Genomic DNA, 23,189 nt, shown 5'->3' on the forward strand with positions numbered 1-23,189 from the left:
TTCATTCAATGGCTGTTCTAGCTTTCAGTACATTCAATGTTCACTCTATGATGAAATTGTTTTTTCCCCAAGCTGTACCTGCCACCTTCAAAGTGGGTCTGAAGAACCAGGAGGCCCCAGAGGAGGGCAGCATAACCCTGCACTGTGAGCTGTCTAAGGCTGGGGTCTCAGTGGAGTGGTGGAGGGGGGAGACAGAACTGTCCCAAGACCTGTCTGGAGGAAAGTACCAGATGAAACTGGAGGGGAAAATAGCTGAGATGACCATTACCAATGTGCAACCGGAGGACGTAGGGAAGTACAGCTGTGTCACTGGAGACCAGAAGACCACCGCTGAAGTTAAAGTGCAGGGTAAGAAACATTTGATATCAATGCTTTTCCTACTAAATAAGCTAATTTACTTCTTTAGGTTAGAGGTGGAAGGGTTGAGTGACTCCCGCTTTGAGACCATAAAAATAGTTAGTTTCTATTTGTACTTCTTGCGCTCATACAATATGAACCAATGTTAATGTTTCCACAGCTCTCCCTGTAATGTTCACACAAGAGGTCCAGAATGTGGTGATCAAAGAGGGAGACAGTGGGGAGTTCTGGTGTGAGCTCTCCAAGCCTGGTGACCCAGTGGACTGGAGGAGGGGAAGAGTCCTCCTGAAGTCTGGAGACAAATATGAGATGAGGCAGGAGGGACGCATCACTAAACTGCTCATCCATAACGTGGAGGAGAGGGATGCTGGGAAATACACCTGTAAGAGTCGAGATGCAAAGTCAACTGCTGAACTGACCGTGACGGGTGAGTCAGACCAAACCTATGATTGCACTCTCAGACATTTTTCTTTTAATGTGTGGTCTGTGAACATGGCTAGATATTTGATTAACCATGAATTCATTATGATGAAATACAAATTCCTGCGTGCATTTGTGGTACTGCACATCCAGGGGAATCTTCAGTCCAGTGTGATAAACAAGAGAGGTTAAATTACATACAGTTCTGTCATGTCTTTGGCTATGCCGGATTAAGTGATATGACATGCTATTCTATAAAATAATTTCTCCGCAATTAATATCACCTGATTGAGCTAATCATGTAAATGTAATTAACTTGAGAGTCGGGCACAACGAAATAATATTTATAGAGCTGTTATCTTCCGAATAAATTCTTAAAGTCCTAGTAATATTTTACATCAATAGCAGTCAATATCAATCGTCATCTTACTTCAGTCTCATCTGAAATCTGCACGAACCCTGGCTAACAATTTGAATCAGTAATACAAAATTGGGTTTAATTATTTATTTACTAAATACCTAACTAATCACACAGAATTACACATACACATAATTAAATCATAACTTGATTACAAATTACGTCATAAAGGAAAAAGTCCCTAGCGGGCAGAACAGATATGACAGCTTGTTACACAAAAGAAAAGGGGCTGGGTTGAGTGAAGGAGCGGGAAGACTGAGGAACAAAGGGAAGAAGCTGTACTATCGTAAATACAGTATCTTATGCATTCTAAATTACCGCCCATTTGGAAAAGGAAAATGCAATAAATATTTACTCTGAGCTGCGCTTCGGTAGGTTGGTGGTAGATGGAAGGCCGTGTTGCCAAATCAAGTCCTTTGTCCATTGAAGAATGTCTCTGGTGGTCAATTGGATACGTTGTAGTAACGTCATTGTGTGATAGACGGTGATATACTCTGTCTGTTCCTTCCTAACCCTCGTTTGCAGCGGCTGTTGCTATCTCAACGGCTAGGAGGTATCACTTCTGTAGTGAATAAGAGTTCAAAGTTCGCAACCAAAGCTCACACTGATGTTGGCTGCGTTCTGTAGTTATTATCTGAACCATTCTGACATAGGACCGTCGTCCTACATCCCCGGAACAGGGAGTTCTATTGTCGTCAAGGGCTAATATAGGAAGGGAGAGGAGGGCGTGTTTGACAGTTCTATATCTTCCCGTGTACCCATGATTTAAGTACTCAGCACTGAAAGAGCTTTGTCCCTTACTTGTAACTGTTTGGTTACCTGCTTATTGTCCTGTAAAGGGTTAATAGATCAGAGTCCTTGAATATGAACGTTATCAGGCAAGTTCAAGGACCAGAATGCTCTATATGATTTAATCCTTTACAGGACATTAATGACTGGGATTACTGCAATCGAAGTTTCTTGAAACCACTGTGCGCAGAAAACAAATCCTCAGATCAGTGTTACTGTGAGTCTTTTTGTGGTTGCTGTCTGTGTGTAAGTCGTGAAGTGTGCAGAAAATGGATCGCTATGGTCGTTATCCTCCTGCTTAAGCTTTTCAGTGATCCAAAGAGGCTGCCTAGTAATCGTATGTCTGGGGCACACAACCTGCAATAAGTAGGCATACCCAGGGCTGTGGCGGTTATGAAATGCCATTAGCTGGTGATTGTCATGCAAATAATTGTCGGTCTCACGGTAATTGACCGCTAATTAACATCAACACATGTAGCATCTCCTGGCTTCTGCACATAGCCCACAAGCCCCCGAAGCAGACCTTTGGAGCATCTAGTTAAATAAAGGAATACATAAAAATCTACATTTTTAAAAAGTCTAATAGATCCATGTAATATAGCCTACACCTTCACAATAAATACATTTTTTTTATTTTAGACAGGTCTAAAGAAGCATGATATGAAGAGATATGTAGTCTATTTCAGAAGAACAGAATAGCATTCTCTGAGTTGTCCTTATGTTAGGTCCTGATCTGGTTATACCAAATGGCTGTGGGCGACATTTGTTCATTTAGCAGACAAGATTTGCTTAGAATTCCTTGGCATTATTTTATAGTATGAATAATACAGTTGAACAAAGCTGAATAAAATAGAAAGGATATTTTCTCCAAACAATTTGAGGGAGTGAGCAAATATGGCTGTTCTGTGTTGAGCGGTATTCCTATATGCTTAATTTAGACTTATTAATGTAACTTTAGTTGTTCTACAAACGTTGGGCTATATATATTTAGATTTTTATGCGACTCTAATGATAATTTGAAAAAAGTTGCTTGAAAGGCATGAGCTCTGCTTTGTTTTTTTTTGCGCAGGCTTTACACACTACATCAGTCACTTATTCACAATTTGACAAGCACTTGATAATGCCTAGAATTTAACGGCAGCATCCCCTTTGTGTGCCGTACTGCACCGTAATAAAATCCATGCCTTTTGTGCCAGTGGCCGTTGTACCTCTCTCCCTGAGTGCTGAGGCTCCGAATCACCTCTCACTCACATGGCTCTCCATCAAGTGATCCGGTCTTTCTCACAGGCTACAAGTGAAGACAGACACATCGGGGACTCAACTGCGCGCGCCCTTATCCAATTCCGAGGTGCGTTTTGAAGATATTGGAAGAACTGTCCATATTTACTTTTCGTCAGCCAACAAGATGAGTAGGCCTAACGAACAGCAAAAGCACTAGCCTATGTCAATCTACTATCCCCCATAGTAAAAAAGTCAACCTATTCTGTGTGAGAAATAAATATTCCAAACATTGTCTGGGACAGTTGTGGGGTGCAATAGATCCCAAATTAATACAACCACTAGCATCAAAACCCTTTTTTTTACGCAATGTGGCTGATGCAACAGATCAGAACGTTCAGCTTAAAATGTTGATAAACTATTAGGCTATTTCTTCACATTTATAAGCGCAGCAATGCGCACATGGTAGTAGGCAGTAAGCGGAAATGTTTCATTAGCGGAAAACACCATTATCAAAAGTGACCCAAATTCAATTATGCATGTAATGCTTTTATTATAAAGGGGAATGTTTATGGTGAAAGTTATCTTTCCCAAACTTGAAACTCACACATTGCTTATGTATGCCAGTTAGGGTTTACACCCCTTGTAAAGTGGACTAATGTGCTTAATTTTAAGAAGTTATTTGGCCACTTTAGTTGTGATACAAACCTTATCAAAACATATAGGCCTATAGGCTAGCCTACATGAGGTGTGCGACTATGATTAGAAGAAATCGGGGAAAAAATGTGTTGTTTTTTATGCGTGGCATCATTCAAATCACATTTATTTATGAAGCCCTTCTTACATCAGGCTGATATTTCAAAGTGCTGTACAGAAACCCTGCCTAAAACCACAAACAGCAAGCAATGCAGGTGTAGAAGCACGGTGGCTAGGAAAAACTCCCTCCCTGATAATATATAATTCACAAGAGATAGGCTAATATTGTCACCCATCAGACTATTGTTGACTTAATCTTGCCTTTACATATACTAAATAATATGTGTGAAATTTGTTTTGATTTAGAATGGACCATTATCATGCAATTGTATCGAAACAGGGACAACAGGAATAAATATATGTCATCTATGCATTTAAATAGTGAATAGAGGACGCTTTTCATATGGTTCATTTTCATGCAAGCCAGGTAGGCTATACTCCTATTGTAAATATAAACAATGTACTTAAAATTAGGAAAGTTGAGAAATAAATCTAGAAGGCCTAGCCTATAGAAAGCTGATGTGATCCTCCTCTTTTTAGTAGAGGCCATCACTCTGCATACACTATAGAAATGTTGCACAACATGAGCTCTCATGGGCTCTCATGAAGTGTTTGATTCGATTTTTGATAACATTTGCATTGATGCCAGAGTGATTAGTGGGGCAATAGAGTGCTGAGTACCAGGCAGTTAGCAAGTTTGGTAGGCTACTAATGACCATCAGCAGCATCATAGCTTGGAGAAGCCTAATTACCGTGACTAAACGGCCACGTGGAATTTGACTGCCTTCATAACTTGTGACCTCCAGCCCTAGGCATACCACATTTAACTCTCCATTTAGTCAACAAAAACAGTGCAAAATGAATGGGACGTTGCTAAGGAGACCGTGCATGTTCATCACTGATTCTTCAATGAGCAACGAGCCAGTAAAATGCCCTGTTGCCTGTAGCAATGTGCCTGAGAACCAATAATAACATTGTCTCGCAGCGCTGCTCTGACAGTGAAAGAATAAACCTGATGCTGCATCAAAAATGATGTCTCGTCATTGTGAAGAAGAGTCCTGTATTTCAGCTTTCATTCCACCCCAGGAAATCCAAAAGCTCCTCTGGATTAGTGAATTCTCTCTGTGACAGAAGCACAAGCATAAAGAATGACATGGACTAGCCTGTTGTCCTTTCCACATGCAAGTTGTACCACCACTCACTACTGTTCCTGGTTTTCCTTAGGCCCACCCCCCACTTTCAAAGAACAGCTGAGGAACGTGGATGTTGAGGAGGGTAAGACTGTGACGCTACACTGTGAACTGTCTAAAGCAGCAGCCTCAGTTGAGTGGCAGAGGGGAGCAAAGCTGTTGACGAATGTAGCCAAGTACCAGATGAGGAAGAAAGATTTACTGGTGGAATTGAAGATTATCGACGCAAATCTGGAGGACAGTGGGGTTTACGCCTGTATTTGTGGCGAACAAAAGACCACAGCAACTGTTACAATAAAGGGTGGGTATATTTTGTTAAGTGCAGAAGTCATGAGTTGTTTGATGTCTTACGGAGATGTTGGAGAAAGCTTGAATGTTTAATTGGGAAAATGGACTGCAGATTTAATCAATAGGACACACGTTTTGTATTCAATCCCAGTTGCTTACATAAACAAAGGGAAATGTAGGTTTCATGTAGGTTTTGACTACCCTCTCCTATGGTGTCTTTCAGCTCGCCCGGTCACATTTATAGAAGAGTTGAGGAACGTTCAGGTTGAGGAGGGCAACACTGTGTCATTGCGCTGCGAGCTCTCCAAACCAGGGATGTCGGTTGAATGGAGGAGAGGAACAGCTCTTCTGCAGAATGGAGAGAAGTACCAGATGAAGCAGAAAGATGCAACGTTGGAGCTGGTCATCAGGAAAACCTTGCCCGAGGACAGTGGTGTCTACAGTTGCGTGTTGGAAGACCAGCAAACCTTCGCCACCATCATTATCACTGGTAGGAGGAACACTTTTTTGCTGTTTGCTGTTGTTGAAAAATGTGTCTTCTTGACATTTAAAATTCACAGTATACCCTTCAATCCCACACACGGTTGATGTTATGGGTTTGTATCATTCTTCAGCCATCCCAGCCACTTTCAAACAGACGTTGAAAAAACAAGAGGCTCTAGAAGAGGGCAGCGTGACGTTGCGCTGTGAGCTGTCTAAATCGGGGGTCCCTGTGGTGTGGCTGAAGGGAGAGGAGCTGCTGAGGGAAGGTGAGCGGCACCAAATGAAGCAGGAGGGCAGGACCGTGGAGATGGTCATCAGGAATGTGGTCCTTCGGGATGCTGGGGAGTACAGCTGTGTCACAGCCTGCAACGTCAAGACGACAGCAGATATCAAAGTTAGGGGTATGTTTCAAAACTGACGTTCAGGCCTGCTCAACACTAATATTTTGATGTGCTTCTGAAAATGTCAATGTCTTTAAATGTCGTGTTTGGATTAAGTGAATTTTCCATAAGGAGGGATGAGATGAATCATTGACCTTGCTTGTCAAATAACATGCCACTGATGGATAGAAATCAAAGCAGTTGAGCCAAATGATGTTTCTCACGATCTTAAATATGCGTTCTTGTCAGCTCTCCCTGTAATATTCACACAAGAGGTCCAGAACGTGGTGATCAAAGAGGGGGACAGTGGGGAGTTCTGGTGTGAGCTCTCCAAGCCTGGTGACCCAGTGGACTGGAGGAGGGGCAGAGTCATCCTGAAGTCTGGAGACAAATATGAGATGAGGCAGGAGGGACGCATCACTAAACTACTCATCCATAACGTGGAGGAGAGGGATGCTGGGAAATACACCTGTAAGAGTCGAGATGCTCAGTCAACTGCTGAACTGACCGTGACGGGTGAGTCAGACTGGTGATATTGATACACTTTGAGTATACACTTTGTTATATGTTGTTAATATGTGTGCAACAAAAATATACTGTATAAACACCGAAGACATAGACCTTGTTACTGTATCTGCTTGCAGTTTCTGATATTTCATGGGTCCGTGCAGTAACTGAGTTTGACACTTTTCCGCTGTGAGGACTTTATATGAGTTTTAAGATTTACTTTTGCTTGTTGTCCCCAGCTCCTCCCGTCACGTTCAAGGTGAAGTTGAAGAACCAGGAAGTCGAGGAGGAGAACAGTGTGACGTTATTCTGCGAGCTCTCTAAACCAGGACTGACGGCAGAGTGGAGGAAAGGAGAGGAGCTGCTGAAGAATGGAGTAAAGTACCAGATAAAGAAGAGAGAGGCAACGATGGAACTGACAATAAGGAATGCAGTGCTCGAGGACACCGGATTCTACAGCTGTGTTTACGCAGAAGCCAAAACCACCGCCACTGTCAACATCACCCGTAAGAGGAGTTGCTCTTGGTTTGCTATAACTTTATTTAACTTTATGGGGGAAGGCCTCCCTCTGTTAAGCCTGGTTCCCGTTAAAGGGATATTTTATTGGAAAATTATCATTTGCATAACAATCACCGTTTTTGCTCTGTACTGAAAGGGCTCTTAAATCTTGAAAACTCAACAGCTGACATGCAACATTTATGGGGATTGTATTAACAGTGAATTTATATAAAATAAAATAAACAATAAACAAAATATTAAAATATTATTTTTGAGTAAAATATCCCTTTAAGCACTTAATGACATATTTGCAAAGCACTACAAATGGTTGGTTTGGATCTCATGTCCTCAGCCATTCCTGTCACCTTCAAGATGGGTCTTAAAAACCAGGAGGCCTCAGAGGGGGGCATCGTGACCTTGCGCTGTGAGCTGTCTAAAGCTGGGGTCCCGGTGGAGTGGTGGAAAGGGGAGGAGGAGGTGAGCCCTGGAGGAAGGTACCAGATGAAGCTGGAGGGAAAGATAGCAGAGTTACACATTAAAAACATCCAGCCAGAGGACGTGGGGGAGTACAGCTGTATATTCGGAGATCAGAAAACCACTGCTGAAGTCAACGTGAGAGGTACAGTACGTTACTGTTGTCTGGCTGTCATTTTGTGTTTGTTGGACATGAAATGCTCATTTACCAGGAAACAAAGAGTTGATTTATGGGCCTCCCCAGCAACTGTACCAAAGTGTTCTAGAATACGCACTAAGCAAGAGGTCAATGCAATTGCTCTCTCTAGGAATAAAACAATACATATTCAATATATTCTAGAACAATGTTTTGCCATGACAAACAAATCGTAGCCTACACAGTATCATATATACACTGTATCGTGCAATGGCCCCAAAGGACAAGGTATTTTCTGATGATGTCGCTCTCTGGTCCATACAGCTGCTGCCTCAGTGTTCTTTGAGAAGGAGCTGGAGAGCAATGTGGTGATGGAGGGGAAGTCCGTGGTCCTCTCCTGTGAGGTCTCCAGTGCCACTGTCCCCGTCACCTGGAAGAAGGACGCCTGCCTAGTCACAGATGGGGAGAGGTTCATTGTAAAAAAGAAAGGTCCCGTTCACACCCTGGAGATCGAGAAGCTGAGTGTGGAGGACGCTGGGGAGTACAGCTGCATCACTAGGGGAAAGAAGACCACAGCCAAGCTGGTTGTGAAAGGTAGGCCTAACCCAATCTTAGTGGGGGCTGAAGTAAATCTACAGTACTGCATATCCTCTTTAAACGTACAAAATTATAGGAGCACAATGAGTCTTTGTTTCACCCTGTTTTGGTACGTGATTAGTGTGGGTAGAGGATAGCTTACATCTTTTCCACAAACATAAGGGATGGTGGTAGACCATCAACCAGATAAGATGACTTAATTGCATTTTTTTGCATAGGTCATCTCATCGCTGTATGGCTTGCTACATTAACCTATTAAAAACGCTCCGGAGTCTAACTCTTTCTCTACAGAGCGTGTGAAAATATTGTCCGGACTGAAGGACATGAAAGTCACAGCCGGGCAGGACGCAGTGTTTGTGTGTGAGCTGTCCCACGCCGAGGTGAGTGAAGGCGAGTGGTGGCTGGGCTCCAGCCCACTGCAGAAGAATGAAATGAACCAGATGAGCTTTGAGGGCCACCAGCACTGCCTGGTCTTGACCATGACCACCCCGGAGGAGACCGGGACCGTGGCCTTCGTGGTTGGGGAGGAGAGAACCTCTGCCCAACTGCTAGTTGTCCCCAAACCCAAAGGTGTGCTGCCTCTTTTAATTTGTTCATGGACAGTACAATGCGAAATTATTTTCTTTAACCACTCATACAGTATGTGTATGCAATTAGGCCGCATTTACTTAGTTTAATCTGTTTCCTGTCTCTGTCAGTACACATTGAGAAGAAGCCCCAGGACATTGACATCATGGAAGGGGAGACAGCCACCTTATCCTGTACGACCTCTGACCTCATTACCCCTGTCACATGGAGAAGGAACAGCATGCCCCTCCTGAACGGAGATAAGTATGAGACGCGTAAGAAGGGCAAGCTCAACCTCCTGCTCATCCATGAGACGGAACCAGAGGACTCTGGGATATACTCCTGTGACACTGGGGACATGCAGAGCGATGCAAATCTGACGGTCAATGGTAAAGACATAAAGCAACACTGTTTTTCTGTACCTTAGTTAGAGTACGTTATTCTTTGACTTATCCTCATGGGCAATTCTATGGGGATATTCTGTAAGTGCAATACTCACCTTAAAATGTATTTTATGAACATTTGAGTGAAACAAACGTTCTTCCATCAACCCAGAGCTACCACCGTACTTCGAGGAGGAGCTGCAGGCTGTGGAGGCTGAGGAAGGGGGCACAGCCTTTCTGTTTTGTGAGCTGTCTAAGCCCGGAGTCCCAGTCCAGTGGAGGAAAGGCCGGCTGCCTCTCAGGCCCAACAGGAAGTATCAGATGAAGCAGGACGGCTGTGTGTTTCAGCTACACATCCTGGAGCTGAAGTCCGAGGACAGTGGCAGCTACTCGTGCCAGGCAGGCTGTGTGGAGACCACCGCCTCTGTGTCTGTGAAAGGTATGTGTGTGATTGGTTGTGTAATAGCACACACCTGCTGCATGTTGAGGACTCACACCTCACCAAATCAAATCAACTTGTATTGGTCTCATGCGCCGAATACAAGAGTGAAATGCTTTATTACAAGCCCCTAACCAACAATGCAGTTTAAAAAAATAAGAGATAAAAGTAACAAGTAATTGAATAGCAGCAGTGAAATAACAATAGCGGGACTATATACAGGGGGGTACCGATACAGAGTCAATGTGCGGGGGGCACTGGTTATTTGAGGTAGTATGTACATGTAGGTAGAGTTATTAAAGTGACTATGCATAGATGACAACAGAGAGTAGCAGTGGTGTAAAGAGGGAGTGAGAAGGGTTGGGGGGCAATGCAAATACTCTAGGTAGCCATTTGACTAGATGTTCAGGAATCTTTTGGCTTGGGGTAGAAGCTGTTTAAAAGCCTCTTGGACCTAGACTTGGTGCTCCGGTACCACTTGCCGTGCGGGAGCAGAGAGAACAGTCTATGACTAGGGTGGCTGGAGTTTTTGACAATTTTTAGGGCCTTCTTCTGACACCATCTGGTATAGAGGTCTTGGATGGCAGGAAGCTTGGCCCCAGTGATGTACTGGGCCGTTCGCACCACCCTCTGCAGTGCATTGCGGTCGGAGGCCGAGAAGTTACTGTAACAGGCAGTGATGCAACCAGTCAGGATGCTCTCGATGGTGCAGCTGTACGACAGCTCATCACGGTCATATTCAGTGCAACAAAACTCCAAGAAGTATAAACTATAAACACAAATATATATGTACTGTACACATTTTGAGAGTTGACTTTCCTCTGTGTCCAGTTAAAGTACTCATTGAGAAGAAGCCCCGGGACACCGTCATCATGGAAGGGGAGACGGCGACCTTGTCCTGTACGACCTCTGACCTCACTACCACTGTCACATGGAGACGCAACAACATGCCCCTACTGAACGGAGACAAGTATGAGAACCGTAAGGAGGGCAAGCTCAACCTGCTTCTCATCCACAATGTGGACCCAGATGACTCTGGGATATACTCCTGTGATACTGGAGACATGCAGAGCAGCGCCAATCTGACTGTCACAGGTAAGGATTTCCCATCATCTACAGAGAAGTAACATAACCAGGAACTCAGGTTTATCTCAGGGGGTTACAATATTCAGAATTCTTTCTGTGTATTACTCACCCTAACATTGGTCAAATGGAACATAGATGTGTAAGAGAGGGAAACAATGGGAGGGTGGGACAAGCTTGAATTGGGTGGAGTAAATAGGGGAGAACTGGGACAGGGTTGTGGAGAGGGATGTATTTGGTTTGGGAGACAGAGAAGGAAGAATTTAATAATACTAAGAATTAGACAAGACATTAATAAACATTAACATGAACTAAACATGTTTGCAGGTGATCTCCTGATATACCTGACCAATTTACAAAACTCAATGCCCTCTTTGATAAAAATATTTTCAGAATACACTAAAATCTCAGGATATATAATTATTGTGGAAAAAACTAAATAATGGAAAAAAAATAATACCTCACGACATACAGCAATCCTTTAAGTGGATAACAAAACATATGAAATACTTAGGATGCTTAATAAGTGACAACAAACAGCAAATATATAAAGATAACTTTATTCCATTACTCAACAATATGAAATATGATCTAATAAAATGGAATAATCTTCCCATAAACCTTACAGGTAGATTACATTTCTTTAGACTGGCATGACTCCCCAAGTTTGTGTATTTATTTTCGGTAATAACAATTACCCCACCGAAGACGTTCTTTAAAAAAGTATACTCGTTATAAAATCCATAGAAAAAAGGAAAGTTTTACATCTTCCTAAGCCTGAGGCTGGTTTTAAACTTCCAGACTTGGAATTGTGTCAACTCACTACCCAAGACTTTTACTTGCTACATATAGGTAAATGCACTAAAGAGGAACAATGGGTACATATTGAAGATGTGCATGCTCATCCCCAGAATCTTTTCACATGTCTATTTTCAAAGGATAAAGCTAAGAACATAAATAACTTTATATTTTAATAAGGACACTATAACAATATGGTGGAAAAATGTACGTACTCTGCAAGAACCAATATCTCTCCCTAAAAACACAACCTTATTGAACAATCCTTTGGATAGCTTTTCAGAATTCACTGATAAATTGATCCACATCTTACAATATTACAGTACAATATTTTGAATAATCTCTTTCTATTTACTGAATACAACAGTGAAATGCTTTTTTACGAGCCCCGAACCAACAATGCAGTTTAAAAAAATAGAGATAAGAACAAGAGATAAAAGTAACAAGTAGATTACAGGTAGATTGAATAGCAGCAGTGAAATAACAATATCGAGACTATATACAGGGTGGTACAGATACAGAGTCAATCTGCGGGGGCACTGGTTATTTGAGGTAGTATGTACATGTAGGTAGAGTTATTAAAGTGACTATGCATAGATGACAACAGAAAATGGAAGAAGTTCAAGATGACGATCAATCACCCTCGGTCTGGGGCTTCATGCAAGATCTCACCTCGGGGGGCATCAATGACCATGAGGAAGGTGAGGGATCAGCCCAGAACTACACGGCAGGACCTGGTCAATCACCTGAAGAGAGCTGGGACCACAGTCTCAAAGAAAACCATTGGTAACACACGACGCCGTCATGGATTAAAATCCTGCAGCGCACGCAAGGTCCCTCTGCTCAATCCAGCGCATGTCCAGGCCCGTCTGAAGTTTGCCAATGACCATCTGGATGATCCAGATGATGATCCAGATGGTCAGAATACACTAAAATCTCAGGATATAACAAGCAATTGAATAGCAGCAGTGAAATAACAATAGCGAGACTTTATACAGGGTGGTACAGATACAATGTGCGGGAGACACTGGATATTTGAGTTAGTATGTACATGCAGGTAGAGTTATTAAAGTGACTATGCATAGATGACAACAGAGAGTAGCAGTGGTGTAAAGAGGGAGTGAGAAGGGTTGGGGGGCACTGCACATATTCTGGGTAGCCATTTGACTAGATGTTCAGGAGTCTTATGGCTTGGGGGTAGAAGCTGTTTAAAAGCCTCTTCGACCTAGACTTGGCTCTCCTGTACCACTTGCCGTGCGGTAGCAGAGAGCACAGTCTATGACTAGTGTGGCTGGAGTTTTTGACAATTTTTAGGGCCTTCTTCTGACACCGCCTGGTATAGAGGTCTTGGATGGCAGGAAGCTTGGCCCCAGTGATGTACTGGGCCGTTCGCACCACCCTCTGCAGTGCATTGCGGTCGGAGGCCGAGCAGTTGCCGTACCAGGCAGTGATGCAACCAGTCAGTATGCTCTCGATGGTGCAGCTGTACAACAGCTCATCAAGGTCATATTCAGTGCAACAAAACTCCAAGAAGTATAAACTATAAACACAAATATATATGTACTGTACACATTTTGAGAGTTGACTTTCCTTTGTGTCCAGTTAAAGTACTCATTGAGAAGAAGCCCCGGGACACCGTCGTCATGGAAGGGGAGACGGCGACCTTGTCCTGTACGACCTCTGACCTCACTACCACTGTCACATGGAGACGCAACAACATGCCCCTACTGAACGGAGACAAGTATGAGAACCGTAAGGAGGGCAAGCTCAACCTGCTTTTCATCCACAATGTGGACCCAGATGACTCTGGGATATACTCCTGTGATACTGGAGACATGCAGAGCAGCGCCAATCTGACTGTCACAGGTAAGGATTTCCCATCATCTCGAGAGAAGTAACATAACCAGGAACTCAGGTTTATCTCAGGGGGTCACAATATTCAGAATTCTTTCTGTGTATTACTCACCCTAACATTGGTCAAATGGAACATAGATGTGTAAGAGAGGGCAACAATGGGAGGGTGGGACAAGCTTGAATTGGGTGGAGTAAATAGGGGAGAACTGGGACAGGGTTGTGGAGAGGGATGTATTTGGTTTGGGAGACAGAGAAGGAAGAACTTAATAATACGAAGAATTAGACAAGACATTGATAAACATTGAAATAAATGAAATGAAATGAAATGAAATAAACTTATTTGCAGATGATCTCCTGATATACCTGACCAATATTGAAAACTCAATGCCCTCTTTGCTAAAAATATTTTCAGAATCACTAAAATCTCAGTATATAAAATTATTGTGGAAAAAACTAAATAATGGAAAAAAATAATACCTCATGACATACAGCAATCCTTTAAGTGGATAACAAAACATATGAAATACTTAGGATGCTTAATAAGTGACAACAAACAACAAATATATAAAGATAACTTTATTCCATTACTCAACAATATGAAATATGATCTAATAAAATGGAATAATCTTCCCATAAACCTTACAGGTAGATTACATTTCTTTAGACTGGCATGACTCCCAAAGTTTGAGTATTTATTTTCAGTAATAACAATTACCCCACCGAAGACGTTCTTTTAAAAAGTATACTCGTTATAAAATCCATAGACAAAAAGGAAAGTTTTACATCTTCCTAAGTCTGAGGCTGGTTTTAATCTTCCAGACTTGGAATTGTATCAACTCACTACCCAAGGCTTTTACTTGCTACATATAGGTAAATGCACTAAAGAGGAACAATGGGTACATATTGAAGATGTGCATGCTCATCCCCAGAATCTTTTCACGTGTCTATTTTCAAAGGATAAAGCTAAGAACATAAATAACTTTATATTTTAATAAGGACACTATAACAATATGGTGGAAAAATGTACGTACTCTGCAAGAACCAATATCTCTCCCTAAAAACACAACCTTATTGAACAATCCTTTGGATAGCTTTTCAGAATTCACTGATAAATTGATCCACATCTTACAATATTACAGTACAATATTTTGAATAATCTCTTTCTATTTACTCACCCTAACATTTGTCAAATGGAACATAGATTTGGAATTCCCTTGTTGTCTTCCAACTACCCAGAGCTGGCTCCATGCTTTGAAGAAGAGCTGCAGGCTGTGGAGGCTGAGGAAGGAGGCACGGCCTTCCTGTCCTGTGAGCTGTCTAAGCCTGGAGTCCCAGTCCAGTGGAGGAAGGGCCTGCTGCCTCTCAGGCCCAACAGGAAGTACCAGATGAAGCAGGACGGCTGTGTGTTTCAGCTACACATCCTGGAGCTGAAGTCCGAGGACAGTGGCAGCTACTCGTGCCAGGCAGGTTGTGTGGAGACCACCGCCTCTGTGTATGTGAAAGGTATGTGTATGATTGGTTGTGTAATAGCACACACCTGCTGCATGTAGAGGACTCACACCTCATCAAATCAAATCAACTTGTATTCGTCTCATTCGCCGAATACAACAGTGAAATGCTTTTTTACGAGCCCCTAACCAACATTGCAGTTTAAAAAAATAGAGATAAGAACAAGAGATAAAAGTAACAAGTAGATTACAGGTAGATTGAATAGCAGCAGTGAAATAACAATATCGAGACTATATACAGGGTGGTACAGATACAGAGTCAATCTGCGGGGGCACTGGTTATTTGAGGTAGTATGTACATGTAGGTAGAGTTATTAAAGTGACTATGCATAGATGACAACAGAAAATGGAAGAAGTTCAAGATGACGGTCAATCACCCTCGGTCTGGGGCTTCATGCAAGATCTCACCTCGGGGGGCATCAATGATCATGAGGAAGGTGAGGGATCAGCCCAGAACTACACGGCAGGACCTGGTCAATCACCTGAAGAGAGCTGGGACCACAGTCTCAAAGAAAACCATTAGTAACACACGACGCCGTCATGGATTAAAATCCTGCAGCGCACGCAAGGTCCCTCTGCTCAAGCCAGCGCATGTCCAGGCCCGTCTGAAGTTTGCCAATGACCATCTGGATGATCCAGATGATGATCCAGATGGTCAGAATACACTAAAATCTCAGGATATAACAAGCAATTGAATAGCAGCAGTGAAATAACAATAGCGAGACTATATACAGGGTGGTACAGATACAATGTGCGGGGGACACTGGATATTTGAGGTAGTATGTACATGTAGGTAGAGTTATTAAAGTGACTATGCATAGATGACAACAGAGAGTAGCAGTTGTGTAAAGAGGGAGTGAGAAGGGTTGGGGGGTCACTGCAAATATTCTAGGTAGCCATTTGACTAGATGTTCAGGAGTCTTATGGCTTGGGGGTAGAAGCTGTTTAAAAGCCTCTTTGACCTAGACTTGGCTCTCCTGTACCACTTGCCGTGCGGTAGCAGAGAGAACAGTCTATGACTAGTGTGGCTGGAGTTTTTGACAATTTTTAGGGCCTTCTTCTGACACCTCCTGGTATAGAGGTCTTGGATGGCAGGAAGCTTGGCACCAGTGATGTACTGGGGCGTTCGCACCACCCTCTGCAGTGCATTGCGGTCGGAGGCCGAGAAGTTACTGTAACAGGCAGTGATGCAACCAGTCAGGATGCTCTCGATGGTGCAGCTGTACGACAGCTCATCACGGTCATATTCAGTGCAACAAAACTCCAAGAAGTATACACTATAAACACAAATATATATGTACTGTACACATTTTGAGAGTTGACTTTCCTCTGTGTCCAGTTAAAGTACTCATTGAGAAGAAGCCCCGGGACACCGTCATCATGGAAGGGGAGACGGCGACCTTGTCCTGTACGACCTCTGACATCACTACCCCTGTCACATGGAGACGCAACAACATGCCCCTACTGAACGGAGACAAGTATGAGAACCGTAAGGAGGGCAAGCTCAACCTGCTTCTCATCCACAATGTGGACCCGGATGACTCTGGGATATACTCCTGTGATACTGGAGACATGCAGAGCAGCGCCAATCTGACTGTCACAGGTAAGGATTTCCCATCATCTAGAGAGAAGCAACATAACCAAGAACTCAGGTTTATCTCAGGGGGTCACAATAATCAGAATTCTCTCTGTGTATTACTCACCCTAACACTGTGTATTACTCACCCTGACATTGGTCAAATGGAACATAGATGTGTAAGAGAGGGCAACAATGGGAGGGTGGGACAAGCTTGAATTGGGTGGAGTAAATAGGGGAGAACTGGGACAGGGTTGTGGAGAGGGAAGTATTTGGTTTGGGAGACAGAGAAGGAAGAATTTAATAATACTAAGAATTAGACAAGACATTAATAAACATTAACATGAACTAAACATATTTGCAGGTGATCTCCTGATATACCTGACCAATTTACAAAACTCAATGCCCTCTTTGATAAAAATATTTTCAGAATACACTAAAATCTCAGGATATAAAATAATCGTGGAAAAAACAAAATAATGGAAAAAATAATACCTCATGACATACAGCAATCCTTTAAGTGGATAACAAAACATATATACTTAGGATGCTTAATAAGTGACAACAAACAGCAAATATATAAAGATATAAAACTTTATTCCATTACTCAACAATATGAAATATGATCTAATAAATGGAATAATCTTCCCATAAACCTTACAGGTAGATTACATTTCTTTAGACTGGCATGACTCCCAAAGTTTGTGTATTTATTTTCGGTAATAACAATTACCCCACCGAAGACGTTCTTTTAAAAAGTATACTCGTTATAAAATCCATAGACAAAAAGGAAAGTTTTACATCTTCCTAAGTCTGAGGCTGGTTTTAATCTTCCAGACTTGGAATTGTATCAACTCACTACCCAAGGCTTTTACTTGCTACATATAGGTAAATGCACTAAAGAGGAACAATGGGTACATATTGAAGATGTGCATGCTCATCCCCAGAATCTTTTCACGTGCCTATTTTCAAAGGATAAAGCTAAGAACATAAATAACTTTATATTTTAATAAGGACACTATAACAATATGGTGGAAAAATGTACGTACTCTGCAAGAACCAATATCTCTCCCTAAAAACACAACCTTATTGAACAATCCTTTGGATAGCTTTTCAGAATTCACTGATAAATTGACCCACATCTTACAATATTACAGTACAATATTTTGAATAATCTCTTTCTATTTACTCACCCTAACATTTGTCAAATGGAACATAGATTTGGAATTCCCTTGTTGTCTTCCAACTACCCAGAGCTGGCTCCATGCTTTGAAGAAGAGCTGCAGGCTGTGGAGGCTGAGGAAGGAGGCACGGCCTTCCTGTCCTGTGAGCTGTCTAAACCTGGAGTCCCAGTCCAGTGGAGGAAGGGCCTGCTGCCTCTCAGGCCCAACAGGAAGTACCAGATGAAGCAGGACGGCTGTGTGTTTCAGCTACACATCCTGGAGCTGAAGTCCGAGGACAGTGGCAGCTACTCGTGCCAGGCAGGTTGTGTGGAGACCACCGCCTCTGTGTATGTGAAAGGTATGTGTATGATTGGTTGTGTAATAGCACACACCTGCTGCATGTAGAGGACTCACACCTCATCAAATCAAATCAACTTGTATTCGTCTCATTCGCCGAATACAACAGTGAAATGCTTTTTTACGAGCCCCTAACCAACATTGCAGTTTAAAAAAATAGAGATAAGAATAAGAGATAAAAGTAACAAGTAGATTACAGGTAGATTGAATAGCAGCAGTGAAATAACAATATCGAGACTATATACAGGGTGGTACAGATACAGAGTCAATCTGCGGGGGCACTGGTTATTTGAGGTAGTATGTACATGTAGGTAGAGTTATTAAAGTGACTATGCATAGACGACAACAGAAAATGGAAGAAGTTCAAGATGACGATCAATCACCCTCGGTCTGGGGCTCCATGCAAGATCTCACCTCGGGGGGCATCAATGATCATGAGGAAGGTGAGGGATCAGCCCAGAACTACACGGCAGGACCTGGTCAATCACCTGAAGAGACCACAGTCTCAAAGAAAACCATTGGTAACACACGACGCCGTCATGGATTAAAATCCTGCAGCGCACGCAAGGTCCCTCTGCTCAAGCCAGCGCATGTCCAGGCCCGTCTGAAGTTTGCCAATGACCATCTGGATGATCCAGATGATGATCCAGATGGTCAGAATACACTAAAATCTCAGGATATAACAAGCAATTGAATAGCAGCAGTGAAATAACAATAGCGAGACTTTATACAGGATGGTACAGATACAATGTGCGGGGGACACTGGATATTTGAGTTAGTATGTACATGCAGGTAGAGTTATTAAAGTGACTATGCATAGATGACAACAGAGAGTAGCAGTGGTGTAAAGAGGGAGTGAGAAGGGTTGGAGGGCACTGCACATATTCTGGGTAGCCATTTGGCTAGATGTTCAGGAGTCTTATGGCTTGGGGGTAGAAGCTGTTTAAAAGCCTCTTCGACCTAGACTTGGCTCTCCTGTACCACTTGCCGTGCGGTAGCAGAGAGCACAGTCTATGACTAGTGTGGCTGGAGTTTTTGACAATTTTTAGGGCCTTCTTCTGACACCGCCTGGTATAGAGGTCTTGGATGGCAGGAAGCTTGGCCCCAGTGATGTACTGGGCCATTCGCACCACCCTCTGCAGTGCATTGCGGTCGGAGGCCGAGCAGTTGCCGTACCAGGCAGTGATGCAACCAGTCCTTATGCTCTCGATGGTGCAGCTGTACAACAGCTCATCAAGGTCATATTCAGTGCAACAAAACTCCAAGAAGTATAAACTATAAACACAAATATATATGTACTGTACACATTTTGAGAGTTGACTTTCCTCTGTGTCCAGTTAAAGTACTCATTGAGAAGAAGCCCCGGGACACCGTCGTCATGGAAGGGGAGACGGCGACCTTATCCTGTACGACGTCTGACCTCACGACACCTGTCACATGGAGACACAACAACATGCCCCTACTGAACGGAGACAAGTATGAGAACCGTAAGGAGGGCAAGCTCAACCTGCTTCTCATCCACAATGTGGACCCAGATGACTCTGGGATATACTCCTGTGATACTGGAGACATGCAGAGCAGCGTCAATCTGACTGTCACAGGTAAGGATTTCCCATCATCTCGAGAGAAGTAACATAACCAGGAACTCAGGTTTATCTCAGGGGGTCACAATATTCAGAATTCTTTCTGTGTATTACTCACCCTAACATTGGTCAAATGGAACATAGATGTGTAAGAGAGGGCAACAATGGGAGGGTGGGACAAGCTTGAATTGGGTGGAGTAAATAGGGGAGAACTGGGACAGGGTTGTGGAGAGGGATGTATTTGGTTTGGGAGACAGAGAAGGAAGAACTTAATAATACGAAGAATTAGACAAGACATTGATAAACATTTATATGAAATAAACTTATTTTCAGATGATGTCCTGATATACCTGACCAATATTGAAAACTAACTGCCCTCTTTGCTAAAAAATGTTTTCAGAATATACTAAAATCTCAGTATATAAAATTATTGTGGAAAAAACAAAATCTTGGGGAAGGAAAAAAATAATACCTCATGACATACAGCAATCCTTTAAGTGGATAACAAAACATATGAAATACTTAGGATGCTTAATAAGTGACAACAAACAACAAATATATAAAGATAACTTTATTCCATTACTCAACAATATGAAATATGATCTAATAAAATGGAATAATCTTCCCATAAACCTTACAGGTAGATTACAGTTCTTTAGACTGGCATGACTCCCAAAGTTTGAGTATTTATTTTCGGTAATAACAATTACCCCACCGAAGACGTTCTTTTAAAAAGTATACTCGTTATAAAATCCATAGAAAAAAAGGAAAGTTTTACATCTTCCTAAGTCTGAGGCTGGTTTTAATCTTCCAGACTTGGAATTGTATCAACTCACTACCCAAGACTTTTACTTGCTACATATAGGTAAATGCACTAAAGAGGAACAATGGGTACATATTGAAGATGTGCATGCTCATCCCCAGAATCTTTTCACATGTCTATTTTCAAAGGATAAAGCTAAGAACATTGTCACGCCCTGGTCGAAATATAGTATGTTTATTCTTCATTTATTCGGTCAGGCCAGGGTGTGACATGGGTTATTGTGGTGTGTTTTTGTCTTGGGGTTTTGTGAGATGTCTAGTGTTAGTCTATGGCTGCCTGAGGCGGTTCTCAATCAGAGTCAGTTGATTTTCGTTGTCTCTGATTGGGAACCATATTTAGGCAGCCATATTCTTTGTGTGTTTCGTGGGTGATTGTCCTTAGTGTCCTTGTTCCTGTCTCTGTGTTAGTTTACACAAGTATAGGCTGTTTCGGTTTTCGTTACGTTCATTACGTTCTTTGTTTTGTAGTATTTGTATTTGATCCGTGTTAACGTTTGTTCATTAAACATGGATCGCAATCTACACGCTGCATTTTGGTCCGACTCTCCTTCACCGCATGAAAACCGTTACAAACATAAATAACTTTATATTTTAAGAACACTATAACAATATGGTGGAAAAATGTACGTACTTTGCAAGAACCAATATCGCTCCCTAAAAACACAACCTTATTGAACAATCCTTTGGATAGCTTTTCAGAATTCACTGATAAATTGACCCACATCTTACAATATTACAGTACAATATTTTGAATAATCTCTTTCTTTTACTCACCCTAACATTTGTCAAATGGAACATAGATTTGGAATTCCCTTATTGTCTTCCAACTACCCAGAGCTGGCTCCATGCTTTGAAGAAGAGCTGCAGGCTGTGGAGGCTGAGGAAGGAGGCACGGCCTTCCTGTCCTGTGAGCTGTCTAAGCCTGGAGTCCCAGTCCAGTGGAGGAAGGGCCGACTGCCTCTCAGGCCCAACAGGAAGTACCAGATGAAGCAGGACGGCTGTGTGTTTCAGCTACACATCCTGGAGCTGAAGTCCGAGGACAGTGGCAGCTACTCGTGCCAGGCAGGTTGTGTGGAGACCACCGCCTCTGTGTCTGTGAAAGGTATGTGTGTGATTGGTTGTGTAATAGCACACACCTGCTGCATGTAGTGGACTCACACCTCATCACGGTCATATTCAGTACAACAAATCTCTAAGATGTATAAACACTAATATGTGTACACATTTTGAGAGTTGACTCTACTTTGTGTGCAGTTAAAGTACTCATTGAGAAGAAGCCCCATGATACCGTCATCATGGAAGGAGAGACGGCGACCTTATCCTGTACAACCTCTGACCTCACTACCCCTGTCACATGGAGACGCAATAACGTTCCCCTACTGAACGGAGACAAGTATGAGAACCGTAAGGAGGGCAAGCTCAACCTCCTTCTCATCCACAATGTGGACCCAGATGACTCTGGGATATACTCCTGTGATACTGGAGACATGCAGAGCAGCGCCAATCTGACTGTCACAGGTAAGGATTTCCTATCAGAGAACTAACATATCCAGGGATTTATCTTGTGGTTATTACATTTATTATCAAATGAGGAGATACAAACTTATCACACAAGTCAGAGTTGTACTTAAACTATATCTTTATTCACTTATTAATAAGGAACGCATTCACTCACAAGTGAATGATGTGAGTGCTCTACAATAACGATGGCTGGTCGACGAACCACCCTTAGATGAGTCATTGAGAGCCCCGAGACAAAGTATGCAAAGATCTTTTATAGCAAAGATACACCCCATTAGTCTACATGACAAACAACAGATGGGTCACAAGGTTGGGATTTGTATGAAAGAAATGAATCATTCACAGCAGAAGGTATCTGCTGTAAAGACTGTTCTCATTGTGTGGAAATCAGGGTCTGGCCCCCAAAACAAGCTTCCCCTCATAATTATCCATCTCCACCCTGGTACCTCCCGGCACAAACATCAACTCATGCTTTATCACCAAACGCATGGTAAATCCACTGTCAGCATTAAGCCCCAGAGGACTCCTCAGTTCACACAGACACAATATTCTTCTAAGAACCCACTATTCTGTTGCAACAATTTGATGCAATAACAGTATTATAACATATTGTAATTTCGCTCCCCCATTTTGAGAATTCTCTCAAATTTAAAGAAAATTACACGATTTAGAAACATTAATTCACATGTAGAAAACAAATAGGGCATCATACAACTTTTGACTCAAACATACAGGAAAAAAAACTTCCTTTCACTTGTATACAACCATTGTAAATGACCATACGTTGGTTCATTGAGCCTTTAACCTTAACATAAAATGATCCTTCATTGGGAATGATGTAAACATTGAAACATCGTTAACAAAATTAATTATATGCAGTTTAAATCTAAGTACATTTTTCATCAGTACGAAACAAATCATCATGTTGATGCTAAGCATACTCCCTAGGTCAGCATGGTGGAAATAACTATTTCCATCCCAGAAACTAAAATGAGCATATCTTATTAGACAAATCAAAGTAGTG

General features: G+C 42.3%; 1 protein-coding gene across 1 annotated transcript in view; it reads left to right on the plus strand.

The window, feature by feature from the left end:
- The window catches only part of LOC135511428 (obscurin-like), a gene marked incomplete at its 5' end in the record, with an annotated part of 63,840 nt that overhangs the window by 14,769 nt on the left and 25,882 nt on the right, over window positions 1–23,189 (plus strand). The window contains 19 exons of the mRNA XM_064932936.1: window positions 73–348; window positions 518–784; window positions 5,183–5,449; window positions 5,660–5,926; window positions 6,549–6,815; window positions 7,046–7,312; window positions 7,657–7,923; window positions 8,239–8,508; window positions 8,803–9,081; window positions 9,210–9,467; window positions 9,634–9,900; window positions 10,732–10,995; window positions 13,384–13,647; window positions 14,872–15,138; window positions 16,483–16,632; window positions 18,073–18,240; window positions 19,577–19,840; window positions 21,480–21,746; window positions 21,899–22,162. Of these exons, the coding sequence (XP_064789008.1) occupies window positions 73–348; window positions 518–784; window positions 5,183–5,449; window positions 5,660–5,926; window positions 6,549–6,815; window positions 7,046–7,312; window positions 7,657–7,923; window positions 8,239–8,508; window positions 8,803–9,081; window positions 9,210–9,467; window positions 9,634–9,900; window positions 10,732–10,995; window positions 13,384–13,647; window positions 14,872–15,138; window positions 16,483–16,632; window positions 18,073–18,240; window positions 19,577–19,840; window positions 21,480–21,746; window positions 21,899–22,162 (4,860 nt within the window). The remainder of the gene's footprint in view (window positions 1–72; window positions 349–517; window positions 785–5,182; window positions 5,450–5,659; window positions 5,927–6,548; window positions 6,816–7,045; window positions 7,313–7,656; window positions 7,924–8,238; window positions 8,509–8,802; window positions 9,082–9,209; window positions 9,468–9,633; window positions 9,901–10,731; window positions 10,996–13,383; window positions 13,648–14,871; window positions 15,139–16,482; window positions 16,633–18,072; window positions 18,241–19,576; window positions 19,841–21,479; window positions 21,747–21,898; window positions 22,163–23,189) is intronic.

Source organism: Oncorhynchus masou, chromosome 24, assembly GCF_036934945.1.
Source record: "Oncorhynchus masou masou isolate Uvic2021 chromosome 24, UVic_Omas_1.1, whole genome shotgun sequence".
In the NCBI taxonomy this organism is placed as follows: Eukaryota; Metazoa; Chordata; class Actinopteri; order Salmoniformes; family Salmonidae; genus Oncorhynchus; species Oncorhynchus masou.